The 23,875-nt window shown below is 43.6% G+C and overlaps 1 protein-coding gene and 1 pseudogene across 4 annotated transcripts in view; one reads left to right on the top strand and one right to left on the bottom strand.

Annotated features, from left to right (window-relative positions):
- The window catches only part of LOC105473583 (syntaxin 8), a 331,555-nt gene that overhangs the window by 203,317 nt on the left and 104,363 nt on the right, over nucleotides 1–23,875 (top strand). For 3 of the 4 annotated variants that reach the window (XR_011615369.1, XR_011615370.1, XM_071082343.1), the window contains exon 7: nucleotides 1,477–1,578. Coding sequence is in view for 1 of the 4 variants with exons in the window: in XM_071082343.1 (XP_070938444.1) it covers nucleotides 1,477–1,578 (102 nt within the window). In the remaining 3 variants the exon portion in view is untranslated. Of the gene's footprint in view, nucleotides 1–1,476; nucleotides 1,585–23,875 lie in introns of those variants that run through there. The other variant, XM_011727415.3, reaches the window with a different exon arrangement.
- On the bottom strand, nucleotides 19,567–19,998 carry LOC105474230 (ATP synthase subunit f, mitochondrial pseudogene; annotated as a pseudogene).

The raw sequence follows: 23,875 nt of genomic DNA, 5'->3' as shown, positions 1-23,875 counted from the left end.
TATATCCCTATAGATTTGTAAATATAAAAAGATGGATACAAATAATTTTACATAGTTAAGATTGTACTATATATGCTATTTTAAATGTTGTGAAGGGCTCAGTTTCACTTAAAAGGATTAGGGTTAAAAAGGAAACGAATTTCACATCAAGGATTCTTTTTCTTTTCTTTTCTTTCTTTTTTTTTTTTTTTTTTGAGACTGAGTCTCTCTCTGTCGCCCAAACTGGAGTGCAGTGGTGCTATCTTGGCTCACTGCAACCTCCACCTCCCAGAATCAAGCAAGTCTCCTGCCTCAGCCTCCCTAGTAGCTAGGATTACAGGCATGCACCACCATGTGACCAGCTAATTTTGTATTTTTAGTAGAGACTGGGTTTCACCATGTTGGTCAGGCTGGTCTCGAACTCCCAACCTCAGGTGATCCGCCTGCCTCAGCCTCCCAAAGTGCTGGGATTACAGGTGTGAGCCACCACACCCAGCCCACATCAAGGATTCTTTACAAGAGATAGTAATTACTAAAAGATCCCTCAAGCTTAACAAAAAACATTAAAGTTTTGGTGATTTTAAAAGGCTACACATTTCTGTATGATTAACTTTTCAACTGCTCAATATGCCTCACTGCGAGAGATGAAGAAATTAGCACTTTCAACTTTTCACCTTCCTTCCCCACTGGCAACCACTAATTTTTCAGTTGGAATTACATTGTTACTGTTGTGACATTTCTGTAGCTTTCTGTTATCTAATCCACGTTTTGTTTACTCTTAGTTCAGTATTTAAATGGATTTAGTTCTCTCCATCATCTCTTTATTTATCTTTTGATTGGCTTGATTTCTTCATCATGTAGTTTTCTCAAGAAGGGCCCAGGTAGTCCCTGAAGTCTACTATGCTGTCTGTTCCTTTTTTTTTTTTTTTTTTTGTCGCCCAGGCTGGAATACAGTGGCGGCTCAGTGCAACCTCTGCCTCCTGCGTTCAAGCAATTCTCCTGCCTCAGCCTCCCAAGTAGCTGGGATTACAGGTGCACACCACCACACCTGGCTAATTTTTTTATTTTTAGTAGAGAAAGGGTTTCCCTATGTTGGCCAGGCTGGTCTCGAACCCCTGACCTCAGGCAATTCTCCCTCCTCGGCCTCCCAAAGTGCTGGGATTAAAGGCGTGAGCCACCGCACCCGGCCTGTCTGTTCCTTTATACTTGAATGACAGCTTGGCTAGGCATAAATTCGGTGGGTCATGCTTTCTTTCCTCTGAACATGGCATTTCTCCTGTCTGCTGGAATTGTGTTAAATCAGTTTTCTTCTTTACTACTATTTTTTTTTTCCTTTTACAATCAGTATTGCCGTTTTCAAAGAATCGACCTGAGTTCTGTGCCTTTTCAATTACTGCACTTGAGATCATTATTGCTAGGAAGAACAACCACAGCTGTGATACTGTGATGTGAACCAGGTGATTTCAGGAATAGTAATCATGTATCTTTCCTTTCTAGAGATAATTGACGACCTTGCCAACCTGGTGGAGAACACAGATGAAAAACTTCGCACTGAAACCAGGCGTGTAAACCTGGTGGACAGAAAGTCAACCTCTTGTGGTAAGAGATAGCTACTTTTTACGGCTCTGTTTCTGTCATAGCTTGTGGATTTACTCTGCTCTGAGTTTCCTGTTTGTCTCATCGCTGCGGGAATTTGGTTGCTCTTCTGATACAGGCAGTGCCATTTGATGCAGCACTGAAATTGCTAAACGAAGGTTAAATCTGGTCAGAATGAAGTGAATTGTGTGGAGTTCAGAGGGCGTATCATTCATTTTTTTTTTTTTTTTTTTTTAATTTAAAGGAGTCCTTTCTGTATGTTTACAGAGATTAATGGTTTGGGAAATTGTGTAACATTATACTGGTTGGCGGGTTTTAAAGGGGATCTCACTTGCTTTTGTGCCGTCTTAAAATAACCACAAGCTTAATTGAGTTCAAATCCTATGTTTCGTGATGCTGTCTTTGTCAAGTCACTTTACCTCTTGATACCTTGTATGTAAAATGGGGATTCATATGCCAAGATAAAAATCGCCTGGAGGGCTTGCTTAAAATACTGATCCTGAGGCTTTCCCCTAGGGATTCTGACTGACTAGATCTAGGGTGGAGTTCAAGAATGTTCGTTATTTAACAAGCGTACCAAGCAGTTCTGCTGCAGGTGCTTGTTCCGCAGAAATTCTGATGCAGACTTTGGTGAGGTTTAAATTGTGTATTGCCTGTGCACAGTGCCTTGCCCAAAGGTACATGATGATAAATGATGGGAACAGCAGTAGTAATCACAGTGATTGTTTTTCGGTGCTTCATCTCACAAAGGTGCACCAAGTTTCTAAAGCTGACATATTTATGAAAAATAGAATCACAGGCCGTGTGCGGTGGCTCAGGAGTGTGAGACCAGCCTGGGCAACATAGCAAGACCTCTGTCTCTGTAAAAAAAATTTAAAAATTAGGAGTCTGGGCAACATGGCGAGACCCTGTCTCCACTAAAGATACAAAAAAATAGCCAGACATTGTGGCACACACCTGTAGGAGTCCCAGCTACTCGGGAGGCTGAAGAGGGAGGATTGCTTGAAGGTTGCAGTGAGCTGAGATTGTGCCACTGCACTCCAGCCTGGGTGACAGCGTGAGACCCTGTCTCAAAATTAATTAATTAATTTAAAAAATTAGCCAGGCATGGTGGTATGTGCCTGAAGTATCCAAGTTTAGGAGATAAATTTTAGCATCATACTAGCTTAGATGAATTTAGCAAGAAATAACAGATAACCCACCTCCTACAAACTGTTAATTCTTTGTCTAGAAATGTAATGGCTTTGTGAGGCAGCGCCAAACCCTGCCCTAAGCATTGCATGCAGATTCCTCTGGAGTCATGCACGTGTGACCTCAGAAAGCATTGCTGTGTTTCTGGCTCTGTGAGTGTGGACTGGTCTTCCCGCTTGAGTAGGTCCTGGTTAAGCCAGTTTTGTGACACTGTGTCAGGAGTATCACTGGAGCCCAGGAGGTTGAGGCTGCAGTGAGCCATGATCCTGCTACTGTACTCCCACCTGAGTGACAGAGTGAAACCTTGTGTCTTTAAAAAAAAAAAAAAAAAAAGCAATTAAAAAAAAAAAAAAACCTAGAGATCTGAACAGATATTTTGCCAAACTTTCAGCGTTTTTTAATGTGAAAAATGTAGTGAATCCTCTTGATCGATCCACTTTAGAAGCTCTGGGCAAGGGTCCTTGAGATGTGCAGCTTCAGAAGCATCACCTTCCCTGGCTATGTTTGCTCAGTAAGAAAGCAGGCTAGAACAATGGGGTGAGAGAGAGTCAGGCACATAGAGACTCTGGAAGCTCAGAGGTAGTGGAGCCCCATGGGGCCTCCTTCAGACCGTTTATCACCTCTGTCCTGCCCGACCACCCCGCCCTGTGCTTCTGCTCCTCAATTTGGCTTTATCAATCTTCTCGCATAACTTCTGGCCACAGGGACTTTATTATTTATGCTGGATCCTGAAGCTTTAAAGATGCGAGAGATGAATTCACTCCCACCTCTCTCATTCTCTGGACCTCAGTTTCCTCATTAGAAGAAAGTGGAGAACTTGGTTGTCAAAATTCAGTTGTATGGACTGTGTCGCGTCGAGTGCTGGCCACCTTCCCCAGCTTTCCATACGTGTGTGAGAGGTGCCAGAGCGTAGTGTCACGAGAGTGGGCTCTGGAGCCTGGCCTCACACTCAGGCTTCACCTCTCATAGCTGTGTGACCTCAGGAAAGCTCAAATTCCCTTCTGCCACGATTTTCCCATCTTTGAAATGGGGATAATAAAGACCTAGACCTCAAAGGATTGTTACGAGAAATTAATGAGTGCGTGTATATAATATATATGTATATATTAGGTTGGTGCAAAAGGAAACATGGTTTTTGCCATTACTGCAGAGACTGTGGCACCAATCTAATATATATATCACTTAGAACCATCTTTGGCACATTGCAAATGCCATGAGCAAGTACTGGTATTAGCTCTTGTTACTATATGTCTAAAGCAGGAAGACATACAATGTTATATATGTTGTTTTTCTCAGCAATTATGTTGCTAGTTTGGAATGAATATATTCATAGACATGTTGGGATGTTTTTGTGTTTGCAACATAGTAACTCACAGGTCACTCATGAAGTCATAATGAATGTAGAATGTTTCTTACACTGTTGCCAATTTCTAATTTGATGTTATTATCTGGTGTGTAGTATTTTTACCCAGAAGTGTCATGTCTTCTGAACTAGACTCTTAAGTGCTGTTTTTTTTTGAAAATAGAGAAAAATTTAAGGAATCCCAGAAGTACTAAAATACATTTTTAAAACTTATGTCTATATTTTAAAATAAGTTAACTATACATTTATCTCATGCCTCATTTAATTATATATATATAAATAATCTGTCACAGAATTATATGTAATGATTCAGAAGGAAGTTCATTGGTATAGCAGTGTTAAGTAGATACTGAAAAAAGAAAATTATTTATTCTTTTTTTTTTGAGACAGTCTCACTCTGTCACCCAGGCTGGAGTGCAGTGGCACAATCTCAGCTCACTGCAACCTCTGCCTCCCGGGTTCAAGTGATTCTCTTGCCTCAGCCTCCACAGTAGCTGGGATTTGCAGGCATGCGCCACCACGCCCAGCTAATTTTGTATTTTTAGTAGAGATGGGGTTTCTCCATGTTAGGCTGGTCTTGAACTCCCAACCTCAGGTGATCCACCCTCCTCAGCCTCCCAAAGTGCTGGGATTACAGGTGTGAACCACTGCACCCAGCCACTTTTTTTTTTTTTTTTTTTTAACATCCCAAACTGAAATTTATCCAAGACAGTAACTCCCTATTCCTCCCTCCTTCAGCCCCTGATGACTTCTTTTCTACTTTGTCTCTGTAAATATTATTCTAGGTACCTACTGTAAGCGGGATCATATGTATACTTTTGTATCTGGCTTATTTAGGATAATGTCTTCAAGATTCATTCATGTTGTAGCATGTATCAGAATTTCAGTCCTTTTGAAGACTGAATAATATTCCATTTTTATATATATCACATTTTGTTTATCTGTCAGTGGACACAGATTCCACTTTTTGGCTATTGTGAATAATGCCACCATAAATGTTGCTGTACAAATAGCTGCTCAAGTCTTACCTTTTTTGTGTATATATCCAGAAGTAGAATTGTTGGATAAAATGGTAATTCAGTGTTTACATGTTTGAGGAACCTTCATACTAGCCTGGCTTGGTTTTGCTTTCAGCCTCTAAACTCTTACATACTTTCCAATGTTTTCTTTTTTTGTTTGTTTGTTTTGTTTTGTTTTTGAGACGGAGTCTCGCTCTTGTTGCCAAGGCTGGAGTGTAATGGTGTGATCTCAGCTCCCTGCAACCTCTGTCTCCCGGGTTCAAGTGATTGTCCTGCCTCAAGCTATTCTCTCCACCTTTAACCCAGGAGGCGGAAGTTGCAGTGAACCGAGATCGCGCCACTGCACTCCAGCCTGGGCGAAAGAGCAAGACTCCATTTCGGAAAAATAAATAAATAAATGTAAAAATAATTTTTTTTAAAACTGATAAAGTCAGAGACTTCTGTAGCCTGAGAGGGGCAGGCAGGTGGGATGGAAATTAAGTCCCTGGGCACCCACTCTAATTAGGAAGTGTAATGGGAGACTCTTCCCACAATAAACTGGGACCCCAAAGAGCTATATCCTCAGAGTAAAAGTGAACTAGAACTAAACTTGGCGTGAGGGGTTGTGGAAAAGGCAGGGTTGGCACTGAGCAGAATAGGAGAAGAAAAAGGGGAGAAAATACAATTATTGGAGAAAATACAATTATTGACAGCTTGTGGTCATAGAAAGGCCCACATATGAATTTGCCCCCTGGACGTACATACTCAGGGTGGACCAGGAAACATCATACCATTAATTTGGTTTAAGGCAGACTCACCTGTTATAGCTCGAGGTGCATTTGGTTTGAGGCAGACTCACCTGTTATAGCTGGAGGTGCATTTGGTTTAAAGTAGATTCACCTGTTATAGCTGGAGGTGAATTTGGTTTCAGGCAGACTCGCCTGTTATAGCTGGAGGTGAATTTGGTTTGAGGCACACTCACCTGTTATAGCTCGAGGTGAATTTGGTTTGAGGCAGACTCACCTGTTATAGCTGGGGGTGAATTTGGTTTGAGGCAGACTCACCTGTTATAGCTGGAGGTGAATTTGGTTTAAAGTAGATTCACCTGTTATAGCTCGAAGTGAATTTGGTTTAAGGCAGACTCACCTGTTATAGCTGGAGGTGAATTTGGTTTGAGGCAGACTCACCTGTTATAGCTGGAGGTGAATTTGGTTTGAGGCATACTCACCTGTTATAGCTTAAGGTGAATTTGGTTTGAGGCAGACTCGCCTGTTACAGCTCGAGGTGAATTTGGTTTGAGGCAGACTCACCTGTTATTGCTCGAAGTGAATTTGGTTTAAGGCAGGCTCACCTGTTATAGCTGGAGGTGAGTTTGGTTTGAGGCAGACTCGCCTGTTACAGCTCGAGGTGAATTTGGTTTGAGGCAGACTCGCCTGTTATAGCTCGAGGTGCCTGGCAAAAACAAATGAAATGCCTCTGGAGGAAAGCATATTTGTTCTAAGATGCTAGGAGTTAACTAAAAATAAATTTCTAAGGGCGATGACCAGCACATGGTCAAAGATACTCTAGCATACCCAGAGACAGCACAGCATGAGTGAGGACCAGCAGTAGACCATGGACATGAATCTGAACAGAATTGCAGTAGTAGAATTACCAGACATTGATTTATAAACTCAATTCCACTTTTTAAAATATATTTTTAAAATGACAAGCTTGAATGCATCTTAAGAAACCCGAAAACTGTAAGTAACATAGAAATTTTGAAAAGCAACCAGATAGAACTTCTAGAAATAATAGGTAACTGAAATAAAAAACCCAGTGAACATATTTGGTATCAGCAAAAGAGAGAATCAACCAGAGGACAAATCAGAAAAAAAAAGGCATATTCCATTTAATAAATGTTAGCATCTTGAAGAGAATGCCCAAATGCCAGGCCGTTAAATTATGATCTTAATAAGAAAGACGTTTGAGAGGCAGGGGGTTGGTGCAAGAGCTTCGAGATATAGCGAAGAGTTAACCAACCACCTGCTCTTCTCAAGTGCAAAGCCACATTGGCCGTTTTATATATGAACACATACACATCCTTAATGAAACTGTGCAAGCAAGGTGTACTTTAACTTTGGGGCGGGGGGAAATTAAGCAGCCCAGTCGAGTGTAACTCAATTGCTGTTCACAGGACATTCTATCACTGTTTAAGAGGACTCAGGTGCAGTGTGGATAGCAGCCACCACATCATCATTTTACACAAAGGAGTGTGAAAATAGGTTGTGAATCATGAAATGGCCTTTTGTTTCGCCACCCTTGGCATATCTTCCTTGATGGCCCGATATATCAGTCATAGATGCTTGAGCAGTGAGAGAATTTCTAGTTATGAATACAGACTGAACTGCAAGGGGCCACACAGGAGAGAGGCCCGATGATGAATTTGTTTGTTCAGTTCTTAACAAGGGATTCAAGTACCTCTTTGTGAACCTTTCACTCAGGAGCACAGGCTTTAAATTTTTTACCGAGATCTTTGTGTGGATTTTCCTCCCTTTTCCTCCCCCAGTCCCACCCCAGTGATAGCATCAAGTAGAAAACAATACTGTTTTTTTTTTTTTTTCCTAGCTTCTCAATGCAAATTAGACTGATATTTTCCACGGGTACCTCTATGTATTTTCAGATCTGTTACTTCCATTAAGGACATTTACATAAAAGTAGGATCTTTGTAATTGCAGTTTAAATATTCAGTGTGCCTGGTCCTCATTAGAATTCAAAATAGAGCCTTGTCTGAGTCTGACAGAGGGCGCCAATTGTGAAAGACCAGACTAAGAATTCTGAATGACTCGGCTGGACGGACAGTCTTGCTTCTCAGCATATTGACTATTACGTAATGTTGTCTAAGCACATTTATTGTGATTTTAGTAGCATTTCAGTGATGTGGTTAGAAATCAACCCAGCTGACGTTGCACTGATGCCGTCTCAATCGACGACCATGGGATCTGCCTTTAGCTCATCAGAATGTGATCTTAGGCCGGCGGGGCAGGACCCTGGTTAAGAGCATGCAGCACAGGTGTGGCATCCGACAGTCCTGGGGCACAATTTGGGATCTGCCACTTACAGCCTGGGTGACTTACAGAGCTGCTTGCCCTCTCTAAGTCTCAGTTTCCTTCACTCTAAAAGGAGGGTAGCAATGACTAGTACACGTGATTGTTCTGTAGACTAAGTGAGAACAGTTAGGTGACACAGTGACCAGTACTAGTGAGTCCTCTAGAAATGCCAGCTATGATAAGATGTGGGGTTTAATTCATTTTTGTTTTCTGAGACAGAGTCTTGCTCTTTCGTCCAGGCTGGGGTGCAATGGCGCGATCTCGGCTCACTGCAACCTCCACCTCCTGAGTTCAAGTGATTCTCCTGCCTCAGCCTCCCAAATAGCTGGGATTACAGGTGTGCACCACCATACCTGGCTAATTTTAGTATTTTTAGTAGAGACGGCGTTTCACCATGTTGCTTAGGCCGGCCTCAACCCCCCAGCCTCAAGTGATTGCCTGCCTCAGCCTTCCAAAGCACTGGGATTACAGGTGTGAGCCACCACAACTGGCTTGCTTTTTTTTTTTTCTTTTTTCCTTTTTCTTGGGACAGGGTCTGTCTGGTCTGTCACCCAGGCTGGAGTGCAGTGGTATGATCTCAGCTCACTGCAACCTCCATCTCCCAGGCTTAAGTGAGCCTCCCGCCTGAGCCTGCTGAGTACCTGGGACTACAGGCACTCGCTATCGTGCCTGGCTAATTTTTATTTTATTTTTTATAGACAGGATTTCACCATGTTGTCCAGGCTGGTCTCGAACTCCTGGACTCAAGCGTCTGCCTGCCTCAGCCTCCCAAAGTGCTGGGATTACAGATGTATGACACTGTGCCTGACCAACATGCTTTTTTTCATATTAGCTCTTTTGAACCTTATAAAACAGGTCAGAAACTGAGTTGTAAGTAGTCTAGTTTATTTAACAGACTTTAGAGCTACTTTTATCTCTCAGAGAATTATTTTTACTGTTTTACCACAAGCATAAGCAATTAATCTGAAACAAAGAAGGATCTATGCCAGTTCCTTTATTTATCATACTGTTTATCGAGTATATTTCTATTTGTCTATTGCTTTAACTTTTTCTTCTTTCCCTTATCATGGTTCATTGAGGTAAGCTAGTTAAATCACTCGGCCCCCTTTTCCTTTACATTCTAATGTGTCTGTTTCTGTACCCGCTGTGTCATCCTTAATTCAGTATCAATGGAGAAATGCTTTGTCCTTCACCAGTGCCTATCTGCCTTCAAAACCGTCTTGTCCTCAGGTTTTCCCACTCATCTGTTCTCTTCTTCATCCTTTTGCCAGCACAGTTAGTGGATATCATCTGTGTGCCAGGGACTGGGCTAGAAACTGGAGCTAAAAATGTAGATAGGATTGGGCACAGTGGCTCACGCCTGTAGTCCCAGTTACTTGGGAGGCTAGGAGGGGAGGATCCCTCGAACCTAGGAGTTCAAGGCTACAGTGAGCTGTGACCGTGCCACTGCACTTCAGCCTGGGTAATGATGAGACCTTGTCTCATAAAAAGGTAAAAGGTAGATAGGACTTAGAGTGTAGGAGAGAGGGGGACACATGCCGTAAATCACTAATGACTGCAGGTGGTACAGACAGGTCTGAGTCAGCCAAGGGCTCAGAGGTTTCCAAGAGGCTGTGACACAGGAGCAGAGTTCTGAAGAATTAGGTAGACAAGCTGCTTCTGAGTCTGGTGAGTGAAAAGCCAAACCAAAATGAGCAGGGAGTATATATACTATGGTCCCACTTAAGGAAAAGGAGGGAGGAAGGGAGGAAAGAAAAGGAGGAGAGTGACGTACATTTGCAGTGTTGGTTAGAGTCTGAAGAGAGGTGTGGAGGGGCACACGGTCACCATTGGTGATGTGGGAATTGGGGGCATGGGCAAGGCAGGGGGCTGGGTGTTGGGATCATCAATGTTTTCTTTTTTTTTTTTTTAGACGGAGTCTCGCTCTGTCACCCGGGCTGGAGTGCAGTGGCACAATCTCGGCTCACTGTAAGCTCCGCCTCCCAGGTTCACACCGTTCTCCTGCCTCAGCTTCCTGAGTAGCTGGGACTACAGGCGCCCGCCACCAGGCCTGGCTAATGTTTTATATTTTTAGTAGAGACGGGGTTTCACCGTGTTAGCCAGGATGGTCTCAATCTCCTGACCTCGCGATCCGCCTGCCTCAGCCTCCCAAAGTGCTGGGATTACAGACGTGAGCCACCGCGCCCGGCCCATCAATGTTTTCTTTCTGTGCCTTCAGAATATTTTACAGTAAGCCTGTATTACTTTTGTAATTTAAAAATTAAGTAGAATTTTTAAGGAAAAATACTTATTTGCCTAATGTTTTATAACTCCTAGTCATTTTTTCTGCAACTAATTTTTTTTACAAGAGTATGATAATACTGTATTTTTAAATCCTTCTTTTGGCTGGGCATGGTGGCTCACACCTGTAATTCCAGCTCTTTGGGAGGCTGAGGCAGGTGGATCACCTGAGGTCAGGAGTTTGAGACCAGCCTGGCCAACATGGCAAAACCCCATCGCTACTAAGAATACAAAAATTAGCCAGGCGTGATCGCAGGCGCCTGTAATCCCAGCTATTAGGAAGGCTGAGGCAGGAGAATCGCTTGAACCTGGGAGGTAGAGGTTGCAGTGAGCCGAGATCGTGCCGCTGCACTCCAGCCTGGGCAAGAGAGCAAGACTCTGCCTCAAAAACAACAACAACAAACCTTCTGTTTTTTAACATTATGCTACATTTTACTTCTAATGGTGAGTACCATTTTATCAAGTAGCCATACCATCATTTACTTATGGTTTGGGGGGCCTTAGTTTATTCCCACATTTTGCTATGTAAATCATGCTACATTAAATGCATAGCACTTTTTTTTTTTTTTTTTTTTTTTTAGGATCTTTTTCTCTCAGGTAGGATTTCAATTAGGATACTTCCAGGAGCCAGAATCAGAGACAGGCTCTGGCTGCACTGACTAGAAGGTTATTTGAGGCCCAGATAAGTGACAGCTGCAGGGCCAGGGCACAGAGCAGCTGTCCTTGGCAAGAAGGTCCTGGTCTGGATGGTGAGGCCAGAGTTGCTGAACGGTGTCTCTGCCTCTCTTAAGGGAGTCTGAGGAAGAATCTGGTGGCTTTGGCGTCCTCTATGGCAAGTGAGAAGCTGCCCCCTACCAAGAGGTCATGTGACAGGAGCACCTTCAAAACAGAAAGCTTGGATCTGGACAGGGAAAAAAAAAAAGCAAAAGCAAACAAAAAACCCCCCACATTGTCCATTACAGATGTGTTTCCCAAGTAGATGTATTCAGCCTGAGGGTGTGAACAGTGTTAAGCCTTTTGATATATATTTCCAAATTGTGTTCCAATGATGTATCAGAAACCATCCCCCACCCCAACCTTATGAGTGGCGGATTCTCGCTGAAATCCAGCACTTCTCATCAGCCCTCATTCTCCTGGAATAACTTCTCGTATTTGAGATGGTTCTGTCTGGCAGAAATAGCTCTTCTTCCTTGACTTCTGTGACCCAGCGTTATGTCGAGATTTATCCCGCCACATCGGTTGCTCATTCCTTCCCTTCCTTTTTTCTGTTGAACACCATCGAGAATAAAATGAAGACGTCCTGGTCCCTGACCTCACGGAGGGCTCAATCAAATGGGAAGGCAGCAAACTCAGGGCGATGTGACGGTGTTGCAGGGGATACTGTGACAGGCATCTCTTGGGCATTTGGGGCATCTCTTGGGCTCATTTTTTGCCTTTTTAAAAGATTTATATATATATGTAAATATATAGTTATAGACTGCAAGTGCAGACTTCTTACATACGTATATAGCATAGTGGTGAAGCGTGGGCCTGAGCTCATTAGAGAAAAGTGAATAGAAATATAACGCAGGCCGGGTGCGGTGGGTCACACCTGTAATCCCAGCACTTTGGGAGGCCGAGGCGGGCGGATCACTTGAAGTCAGGAGTTGAAGACCAGCCTGGCCAACATGGTGAAACCTCGTCTCTTCTAAAAATACACAAATTAGCCGGGCGTGGTGGTGCGTGCCTGGAGTCCCAGCTACCCAGGAGGCTGAAGCAGGAGAATCACTTGAACCCGGGAGGCGGAGGTTGCAGTGAACCGACATCACGCCACTGCATTCCAGCCAGGCGGACAAAGCGAGACTCCATTTCAAAAAACAAACCAACAAACAAAAACGTAACACAGGCAGAGAGGAGAAAAGAGCATTCCAGGCAGGGGGAAATAGATGTGAAGAAGGCATTGACAACACCAGGTTTCCCTAAGACAGCCTGTCTGGCTGGGCTCAGCAGCCTGTCTGCTTGCTGAGAGGTGTGGAGATGAAGCTAGAAGGGCTGGGACCAGATCATGGAACCTGTGGTGCTCGTTTTGTTCTCCATAGCCTCTCATTTTTCCCCTCTTCCCCTCTCTCTCTCTCAGAACTTCTCTCTCTTATTTATTTATTTATTTTTTCCCCGAGACAGAGTCTTGCTCCATTGCACAGGCTGGAGATCAATGGTGTGATCTCTGCTCACTGCAACCTCCATCTCCTGGGTTCAAGCGATTCTCCTGCCTCAGCCTCCTGAGTAGCTGGAATTACAGGCGCACACCACCACGCCCGGCTAATTTTTTGTATTTTTAGTAGAGACAGCGTTTCACCATGTTGGTCAGGCTGGGTCTCGAACTCCTAGCCTCATGATCCGCCCACCTCGGCCTCCCGAAGTGCTGGGATTACAGGCGTGAGCCACCGCGCCCAGCCCTCCTGTCTTTTGAGAACAATACGTAAGGCTCAGTCCTCTGCTCTCTTTTCCTTGATACATTTTCTTTAAGCCACTTCATCTGCTTTTCTGTTTAACTTCATGGGTAACTCACAGTTCCACATCTCAGACCCAGACTTCACTTGAATCTACCAGCTAGTTTCTCTTGATTGCCCGAAACACCCTTTCCATCTCCACATGTTCTTTATCCCACAATAAGCTTCCTCTTCCAGGCTTCCTATTTTTTCAGGTCCCAAACTTACTTCATCTCTTTAAATGCCTTCAAGGGCCAGACAGGGAAGCCTTCATGCACGAAGTGGGCAGCTTTGATTATCTCCAGTGGCAAACTAGAGCCGTCGACAGCAGATTTTTACTAAGTGGGAATGCAAGCTGAGAATTCCTACCTCATCTGTTTATTGGTTTTAAGAGAAGCCTGAAATCTGGATCTCTAAGTGAAATGTCCCAATATTTTAATGTTGAAAATAAATTCACATTTTAAAAGAATACCACGTGGGCCAAATAAAACATGTCACAATATACTACTTTGGGATCTCATATCTATCTAGGCAGCCACCAGGCCTGTTTGTTCGAACTAGGAACTCTTTTCTTTTCATTACTTTCTCTTCTCCTCATCACTTTCTCTTCTCCTCATCCTTATTTCTGGTTCTTTGTCACAATTAGGTAGTCATTTAAAATAATAATGAAATCTATTTATTAGTACAGAAAAAGGTATAAGACTGTAACTGTGACCATATTTATATAAACTGCAACCCCCACAGGGTTATAGTATAATAATATATCAAATATCGGCCAGAGGGGGCAGCTCATGCCTATAATCCCAGCTCTTTGGGAGGCCGAAGCGGGTGGATCACCTGAGGTCAAGAGTTCGAGACCAGCCTGGCCAACATGGTGAAACCCCGTCTCTACTAAAAATACAAAAAAATTAGCCGGGTGTGGTGATGCACACCTGTAATCACAGCTACTCAGGAGTCTGAGGCAGGAGAATTGCTTGAACCCAGGAGGCAGAGGTTGCAGTGAGCTGAGATCGCGCCACTGCCCTCTAGCCTGGACAACAAGAGCAAACCTCCATAAAAAATATATATAAACAATAATAATAATAATATAGCAAATATCTACCTAGCTGTCATTTTTCCAAAGATAAATAAGGCGGGTCCCACTTCTTAAGTTGCTCTTATTTATTTATTTATTTTTTAAAGCATGTCTTCCTCAGTCAGTTTAAACTGTTCCCCTCCCCAGAGATACCTGGAGTATTTTCAATAAATGACTTCTCCATGATGAAGATAATATATACTAAGTAGTGAAACGGTATAGCATAAAACTCTTAGGAGACCTGCTTCTGCTATCTAAGAGAATACTGTGGCACTCTGATGAAGATATTGGCATTGCTGGATATTCGTTTCAGGAGCTAACATGTTTGACTCGCTGACCTTTCTCTCTCTTGGCGCACTGAAAGCTTCACTCCAGCCTGTGCCCTGCGATTGCTCCTGGGGTTTGGATAATGCGTATGTTAAATGTTTGTGGTCAGAATATCTTTTATATGTGACCACATCGCTGTTGTCTGCTTTGATTTTGCGTTCCTACTGTGGAAAAGCCTGTTTTTCTGCTAACAGCATTTATTCGGGGAGTGGGAATAGGAGCCGTAAGTTCAAATGTTGACGCTTCAGCTTAATCCAGGCAAATTGAAGCCTTTGAGAGAAGTGCAAAATTGGAAAACCTTTATTTATAATAGAAGGTGATTGATAGGGGTTGACAGCCTCAGAGCTGTCACCGTGGCCACCTCGGACACCTCCACGCTCTTTGTAATCTGTTAGAAGGCAGTGATTTTTGCTATCATCAAGGGGTCAGAAATGATCACAGAGTAGAATCTTTTTTTGATTATTGTTTTTGCTTGGTGTGGTTTGGAAAGATAAGGTATGATTTCTAAGAGTGGTTTCTGTTCTTATTGAGTAATAATTACACCGTATGGGCCTTGACTGATGATATGACTGATGGACGTGTTTGTGCGTGTTTTCTGGTAGTGTTTGCTTACCAGTTAATCCACCTGCTTTCACCCACCTGCTGGGACCAGCAAATGAGGGCTGGGTTTAGAAGTACAGTCAGTTGTCCTGGGACAGACTGAGTTTTGCATCCCCATAGTATGCATCCCTGACACTATCTGTCTACCTACTTAAAGGAGAAAGAGCATCCCAATACCCGCTCAGTACATTTTGTGAACCCAGCCTAACTCGTCAGTTTTCATTACACTCAAGTGCTCACTATTTAGATAAAGATTTTTCTTTCCTATTTGTAAACTGAAATACAATGAAGAATTGGATTCTAGTTGGGACCGAATTTACCAAAGCTGGCTAAGCCTGGCTGGGGAGAGAAGAGGCAGAATCACTTGATGTCTTTTCATACGTAAAAATCAATGGTCCCTGGCCTCAGATGGTTAATTTTGCATCGTACGTATTTTGCCACTGGATGGTCTTTGAGGTTCCATCCACCTCTGTCATCCTCTTTCCTTACTCCTTTGAAGAGAATTCACCACCACCCTGTATACACACGTGCACACACACTAAATCAGTTATGAGCTAGGGGGATAGGCAAGACCTTTGCTCATCCTCTCCTGTCATACAGGGTAGCCAGCACCAAATTAGATACATGCAGAGTTAAATCATACCTGAATAGGGACTTTTACCTTCAGTGTGTTTTGTATTATTTGAATTTTTTTTTTTTGCAAACATATATAGTTTTTCTCATTAGAACAAAACAAGAAAGAGAGAATTTTTAATGGAAGATAAGGAGAAGATTTGGTGGGTTTTTGTATGTTTTAGGGCAGGAAAATAAAGGAATAGAATTACAGAGAATCTCTACTTCTGGGTTCTCTGTTCAAAAGTAATTGGTAGATAGAGAGATTCCTTATGTTTTTCTCCCAAGTTGGCGTTATAGCTCTAGGGCTGTTTTTTGTTTGTTTGTTCGTTTGTTTTGAGACGGAGTCTGGCTCTGTCGCCCAGGCTGGAGTGCAGTGGCATGATCTTGGCTTACTACAACCTCCACCTCCCGGGTTCACGCCATTCTCCTGCCTCAGCCTCCCGAGTAGCTGGGACTACAGGTGCCCACCACCACGCCTGGCTAATTTTTTGTATTTTTAGTAGAAACGGGGTTTCACCGAGTTAGCCAGGATGGTCTTGATCTCCTGACCTTGTGATCCGCCCCTCGGCCTCCCAAAGTGCTGGGATTACAGGCGTGAGCCACTGCACCCGGCCAGGGCTGTTTTTAGTTACATGTTTATTTGTCTTTTGAGACAGAGTCTCACGCTGTCATGCAGGCTGGAGTACAGTGGTGCGATCTCACTGCAACCTCCGCCTCCCTCGTTCAAGCGATTCTCATGCTTCAGTCTCCGGAGAAGCTGGGATTACAGGCGTGGGCCACCACCCCGGCTAATTTTTGTATTTTTAGTGGAGACGAGGTTTTGCCATGTTGGCCAGGCTGATTTCGAACTCCTGACCTCAAGTGATCTGCCCACTTCGGCCTCCCAAGGTGCTGGGATTACAGGCATGAGCCACTGCGTCCAGCCTAGTTACGTGTTTAAAACTGAGCTGGTAGACACTTTTAATTTTTGAAAAAGTTCCCTAAAATTGATGTTTTAGATGCAGATTTTATGCCTTTCCTTCCTTTAAACTATAAAATGAATCAAGTTGGAGGCATGCATGGTTTGTAGGGTTATTAAAGTCACGGTTGATCACACATGGATTGTCTTCTTTGGATACTGTCTACATGGAAATGCAAATATCAGATTACCTTCCTGACTTTCCAGTGCTTGCCACTCTGTTTCAGAGGCGCCCAGCTCCTGCCAGTTACTGGTGCACGCTCAGAGAATGAGGCACAGTTTTGCTTGAATCTTAGCTGTGACATCTAACACGGCGTACAAGAAACAATCACTGTTAGAAGTTGAATAGAACTGAACAGAATTAAAGGTGGACTTGTAATATCTTTCGAAATTATAATAATTAATACCTGGCTGCACTGACTTGTGCAGCACATCTCTGTGCAGAGCATCTCTGCTGGCCACATTTATTGTTCTGTCCGTGAGTAAATCCCTACTCCTGCCGCCCCTCACCATGAAGCCTGCCTTATGGTGGTACCCATGGGAAGAGGGCAGCCCAACTGCAAAGCAACGCCTGCAGTCCAGAGACTCTGCCCTTGTGTCTTATTTAATCCAATGCAGTAGACGCCCACTTGAAGCTGCACATGTTTGAATGAAGCAGGAGGGGTTGGGGTAATTTAAGGGAATCTGTGGTATTTAGAAAATAGATCATTCTCTTTTGCCAAGTCCCTTGGAAATTCAGTGGCATAAGCCCTGGTATTAGCTTTGAAATAACTCCAGATGTTGAATTAATCACTCTTTTTTTTTTTTTTTTAATCAGCTCTAGGGATCCATTAATTGACTCCAACAGAACCTGACCAATGACTCGGTATTTATTTTTTTGGCTCACCTTTCCTTTCTGTTTCAGAGCCAGGCAATGACAATTTTCAGTCATTGAACCGGCGTTAAATTCCTTAGAATAGTTGATTTGGGGTTCATTTTTAAATCACTGTTGGCTTTTTCTGCCCATGCTGAACACGAAGGTCAATTTCTCTGGATTAGCAGCAGATTGATCTTTGTATTTAGTTGGGTATCAGCTGTCGGGGACCCGTAGCAGGCACCAGGGTCTCACTGGGTCTCACTTTCTGCAGCCCTGGAGCTGACTGCCGAGCGCTGGGTGCTCAGCCATGATTCCGCCATGCATGCATCTCAGTTGTCCTTGAGAGAGTGCATGTCTGCTGAGCCGCCTCCAAATGTTCTTCGACACTTCGATTCGCGCTCGAAACAGCCCGTATTTCTCTTTTGGCCCTTAAAACGGTCGTTGCTTTCAAAATGACTTTTGGATTTCTACAGTCTTTTTTTTTTTTTTTTTTTTTTTGCAATAATAAATATTGTTTTTCTTGCAGACATGGAATCTTTAAAATTTTTCACCATTTTGTTGATATTTTGGCTGTTATAACTTCTTATCTGGAAGGAAAACAGAAAAGGGTTCTTTTTAAAGTGAGTAAATATAGTAGAGATGGTGGCTCAACACTGTAATCCCAGCACTTTGGGAGGCCGAGGCAGGTGGATCACCTGAGGTCAGGAGTTCGAGACCAGCCTGGCCAACATGGTGAAACTTCATCTCTACTAAAAATACAAAAATGAGCTGGGCATGGTGGTGCACGACTGTAATCCCAGCTACTCGGGAGGCTGAGGCAGGAGAATTGCTTGAACCCGGGAGGCAGAGGTTGCAGTGAGCTGAGATGGCGCCACTGCACTCCAGCCTGGGTGATAAGAGTGAGACTCTGTCTCAAAAAAAAAGGGTTAATTTTACATTATATGTATTTTGCCACAATAGAAAGGTTTTAATTTAAAAAATGAAAAAATACTTGGTATTCCCCATTTCTACTAAATTATGGCAAGGTTAAAATAGTGTAATTTCAAAATTCCTTGGCATCTTCAAAATATTGTGCCATCCTGTTCCATATATCAGGCTCAGGAAACCATACCTCAAAATATGGCCCTTTGACATGCTGAAGTAAAGACACCTCAGGGGCTCTTTGACCTTCTCCCCACTCCTGTCCCTCCATCTTCTGTCCCTCCCAAAGCCAGAAGGAGGCTCTTCTCTGAAGCTCCCTTATCTACCTGGGAACAGGACCCACCAACGAGAAATAAAATTGCCTTTGATCCCTTCCCTGAAATTTCATTAACCAGAGAAAATTAAAACTCATATCACAACCCGGGCACGGTGGCTCACATCTGTAATACCAGCACTTTGGGAGGCCAAAGTGGGCAGATCATGAGGTCAGGAGATCAAGACCATCCTGGCTAACATGGTGAAACCCTGTCTCTACTAGTAAATACAAAAAATTTAGCCAGGCGTGGTGGCGGGCGCTTGTAGTCCTATCAGGAGGATCACTTGAGCCCTGGAGTTCGTCCCCTGTCGCTGGAACTACAAGTGTGCACCACCATGCCCAGCTAATTTTTATTTTTTGTTGTTTTTTGGGTAGAGATGAGGTCTCACTTTCCTACCTAGGCTTGTCTTGAACTCCTGGTTTCAAGCGATCTACCTTCCTCAGCCTCCCAGAGTGCTGGGATTTACAGGTGTGAGCCATTGCACCTGAAAATTGAAGACTGAAGCACCTTTCTCCCAAGTCGCTTTCAGCGGCTTATTAACATGTGTTTGGTCATCTTAGCAGCATGCAAACCAGTTGTCTTATTTTTGTAGCCGTCAAACTTTACAGAGAGGGCTGTTGTGCAGTGAGCTACTTATTCTGGAAACTAATGGAAATCCTCTTGAATTTGGGACTTCATGTTAGAGAAACTGTCATCTTCTAGAGATGTATAACTTTATTAATAAAACAATTGAAATCAGTTTGTTCTTTTGCAATCATAGCCATAGATGAGACATTGCACCCTTCACTCTTTCTGAAAATGAAGACTTCTGGAGTATTTTAAAATTTTTTTTTAATTTTTTTTTTTTTTTTACCAGTCATCTTTTATTTGGAGGTTAATTCCCATTAGGGCATGAAAGGATTCAGCAACGATTGAGATTGTGTTCCTCACGGAGGGGCTCAGGCCAAGGTCATGGGGTCAGGGGGTGGTGCATAGCGTGTCCTCTTCAGTGGTATTTGCGGAGCCGCTCGTGTTTGAGATGCTTGTAGGAAATGCTGTAGTTGAAGAGCACGTAGCATGCCAGCACCATAGTAATCCCCGAGATGCTCCCCTTCTTCACGTTAATGTACTTGTTGTAGTACTGGTAGTAACCTCTTCGAAATGCTCCGAGAATGCCACTAGGGCTGAAGTCCCGCATCGAGATCCAGTTTGGCAGCTACCCCAGTTTGACCTCCAGAAGTTTCTTGTCCTTCACTGGTACGACTGACGCCATCTTGGAGTCCTGGTGTCCACTGTGCCTAATTTTTTATTTTTATTTTTTTTGAGACAGAGTCTCACTCTTGTCCAGGCTGGAATGCAGTGACATGATCACGGCTTCCTGCAGCCTCAGCCTCCTGGGCATAAGAGATCCTCCGGCATCAGCCCTCCCCAAGTAGCTGGGACTACAGGTGCGCACCACCATACTCAGCTACTTTTTGTATTTTTTGTAGAGATGGAGTTTTCTGCAAAACCACAGGCTAGGCTGGTCTCGAGCTCCTGAGCTCAGGCCATCCACCTTGCCTTGGCCTCCCAGAGTGCTGGGATTACAGACGTGAGCCACCGTGCCTGGCCCGTCTTTTTTTCTTATTTTTTAAATCCCTCAGAGAGGTTCTGTCAATAGGGAGCCAATCAGGAAAAAGAGTAACAATTTCACTCAGAGGAGACTGAATGCAAACAACTTGTTAGAATACTGTTAGAAGGGTTGGGCACAGTGGCTCACGCCTATAATCCCAACAGTTGGGGAGGCCAAGGCAGGCAGATCACCTGAGATCAGGAGTTTGAGACCACCAGCCTGGCCAACATGGTGAAACCCTGTCTCTACTAAAAATACAAAAATTAGCCGGGCGTGGTGGCACGTGCCTGTGATCCCATCTACTCAGGAGGCTAAGGCAAGAGGATTGCTTGAACCTGGGAGGTGGAGGTTACAGTGAGCTGAGATCATGCCACTGCACTCCAGCCGGGGTGACAGAGCAAGACTCTGTCTTAAAAAAAAAAAAAAAAAAAAAAATACTGTTAAAAGGATGGAGAGAATGAAAAGGGGAAGGTGCCGTAATCCAGAAATTAGTCCTTGTGTGAAGCAGCTGCCACGCTTAAGCCTAGGAGAACAAAGGTGCGAACGTGCTGCGGCACACCACAGTACTCCTGGGATTGCCGCTCAGCCGGTGCTAGAGATGCCTGGGACCTGGCTCCTGGGCTGCGGCAGCAGCAGACCTGCCTTGCTCGTTCTGGGACTGCCAAAGAGAGGCTGCCACTGCCATGGGGAACGCTGAGGTTAGAGTACAGACACTTGCAGAGAAGCTGCCAGAAGCAGATGGGGAAAGAGAGAGGAAGGAAGAACAACTTCACCCCTCTTCTTGCTTTCTGAACTCCTGACAGTGCCTTATTTTGGCAGAACATAACAGGAAGCCAGCCGGCAGGGGAGCCTGGGAAGGGCAGTTCACAGACTCCAAGCCCCAGCATGACTGAGCAGAGAAGGGCAGGTGCTGAGCTGGCAGACACCAGGTAATACCTGGCGTATAGGCGGCTTAATGGGCACCACTGAGATGTGCTACATGGTTTTTACTGACAATCATCTGAGATGTTTTTCCAGCCTTTGATGTTTCTTTCAGAATTATTAGGTTCTTCATGGAGCTGTTGAACTGCAAAAGGTTTTTATGTATTCTCAAGGACCATTTGATTAGAGCCATTCTTAAAGTCATGCCAAACGGTGTGAATTTCTGCAAACCCCAAAATGCAGACATTGTTTTAAGAGAAGAAACAGTATTCTCACACTGAGCTACTGGAAGGAATGATGCTATTTCTACTGCTTGACAAATGGACCTACCACCTACATATTATGTAATTTTAGATGTGAACAAATGTAGAACAACCGAACTTAATGTCTTCTAGTTAAGTTGGCTTATATCCCTCAGCTACTTCCTTTCTTTCTCTGTAAAAGAGAACTGAGAGGTGGTCTGTGAAAACCAATGAATGGGAAGGATCATTGGTCACTCCTGGCAGTTTCAAAGTTGGAGAGATCGGCTGGGCACGGTGGCTCATGCCTGTAATCCCAGCACTTTAGAGGACCGAAGTGAGTGGATTGCTGGAGCCCAAGAGTTCAAGACCAGCCTAGTCAACATAGTGAGACCCTGTCTCTACAAAAGCTTTTTAAAATTAGCTAGGTGGCTGGGTGCAGTGGCTCATGCCTGTAATCGCAGCACTTTGGGAGGCTGAGGTGGGCGGATCACGAGGTCAGAAGTTCGAGACCAGCCTGACCAACATGATGAAGCCCTGTCTCTACTAAAAATACAAAAATCAGCCGGGAGTGGTGGAGCACACATGTAATCCCAGCTACTCGGGAAGCTGAGGCGGGACAATCGCTTGAACCCGGGAGGTGGAGGTTGCAGTGAGCCAAGATTGCACCATTGCACTCCAGCCTGGGTGACAGAACGAGACTCCGTCTCAAAAAAAAAAAAAAAAAAAAGAAAAGAAAAACAAACTAGCTAGGTGTGGTGGTGCATGCCTGTAGTCCCAGCTCCTCAGGAGACTGAGGCAAGAGGAGATTGCTTGAGCCCAGGAGGTCAAGGCTGCAGTGAGCTGTGATTGTGCCATTGCATTCCAGCCTGAGTGACAGGTGAGACTGCGTCTCAAAAAAAAAAAAAAGTTGAAGAATTGTCCACAAAGTAGAACCAAAAGACACAGGAAGATATCAAAATTAGAGGATCCATCCAAGATTGAAAGAGCAGGAATGCTACAATGAGAAAACAACAGTGATGATTATCAAAAGAAATAATGCCAGAAATTTCCCAAGAACTGAGAGACAGGAGTAACCATATTTATTGAAAGAGTCCATTATCAATATCCAGTTTAAGAAATGAAAAAACAATAAAAGACCCATGTCAAAGCATAACATAATGAAATTTCAGAGCTCCCAGATAAAGAGAAGTTTCTACCCGTCTCCCCAGGGGTGGGGGGTAGGGGACAATAGATTGCTTTCAAAGGATCTGAACTTAGAATGGCATCCAATATCTCAGCAAAAACAGGCGTGGTAGTTCTGCTGGAAGCAACTGACCAATATTAACCCTAGAAAGAAGATCTGGGAGGCCGGAAACAAGGGAGAGAAGTAAAGACAGCTCCCAGGATGACAGCAGTGGAAGGCTGCACAACAGACCCAGAGAACAGCTGTTCTAGAATAGAGAGCTAGAGCTAAGGGGGAAATAGATGATATGTTTTCCTGCGTGAAAAATTACACTGAACGATTGCTGGAGGTTATGAGATTTAGTAGGAGGGATTTCAAGCAATTGACAAAGTGAGGCAATTATTAATTCCAGGAAAACAAGAAGTAATACAGAAATGGAAGCATGATTATAGTATGTTAAGAGTAAATATAAGCTGGGCGCGGTGGCTCACGCCTGTAATCCCAGCACTTTGGGAGGCCGAGTCAGGTGGATCACGAGGTCAGGAGTTCAAGAACAGCCTGACCAACATAGTGAAACCCTGTCTCTACTAAAAATACAAAAATTAGCCAGGCATGGTGGCGCGGGCCTGTGATCCCAGCTATTCAGGAGGCTGAGGCAGGAGAATCGCTTGAACCCAGGAGGCAGAGGTTGCAGTGAGCTGAGATCTTGCCACTGCACTCCAGCCTGGGTGACAGAGCGAGACTCCATCTCAAAAAAAAAAAAAAAAAAAGAAATGAAATGAAAAAGTGAGGCAATTATTAATTCCAGGAAAACAAAAAGTAATACAGAAATGGAAGAAGCATGATTATAGTACGTTAAGAGTAAATATGTACATAACCATAATAACGTAAATGTTAGATGTTTGATTTAATCAAAATATATTATTCACCTATAGGGTAGATGGGAGATTGAAGAGGTGGAGTACAAGAGAGCTAAATTCTCCTATAATGAAAGAGGAGGTGACTTTTTAATATTTAAAATGATGGAATTTAAAGATTACGTTACGGGCGTATAGTTTAAAAGTGTGGAGATAAGTAACAGAAGAAACAGCCAAAATACGTGAAAAGTGAATGCCTTTGATGAGAAGGAGAGTCAGAAGGAGCAGGTAGAAATCACTGGTTTTTATTATAACCTTTTTTAAGAATTACTTGACTTTAACTTATACATTAATCATTTTGATAAAATAATTTTTTAAATGTTGAAGCTCTTTGCATTTGAAGGTTCTGTTATATCTTGAGGAATAAATGTACAAATAGGAAACAAAAATCTGTTAATTTAAAATACAG

This window comes from Macaca nemestrina, chromosome 17 (genome assembly GCF_043159975.1).
Source record: "Macaca nemestrina isolate mMacNem1 chromosome 17, mMacNem.hap1, whole genome shotgun sequence".
Classification (NCBI taxonomy): Eukaryota; Metazoa; Chordata; class Mammalia; order Primates; family Cercopithecidae; genus Macaca; species Macaca nemestrina.
The sequence above is the reverse complement of the archived record's forward strand: the minus strand, read 5'-3'. Positions and strand labels throughout refer to the sequence as shown.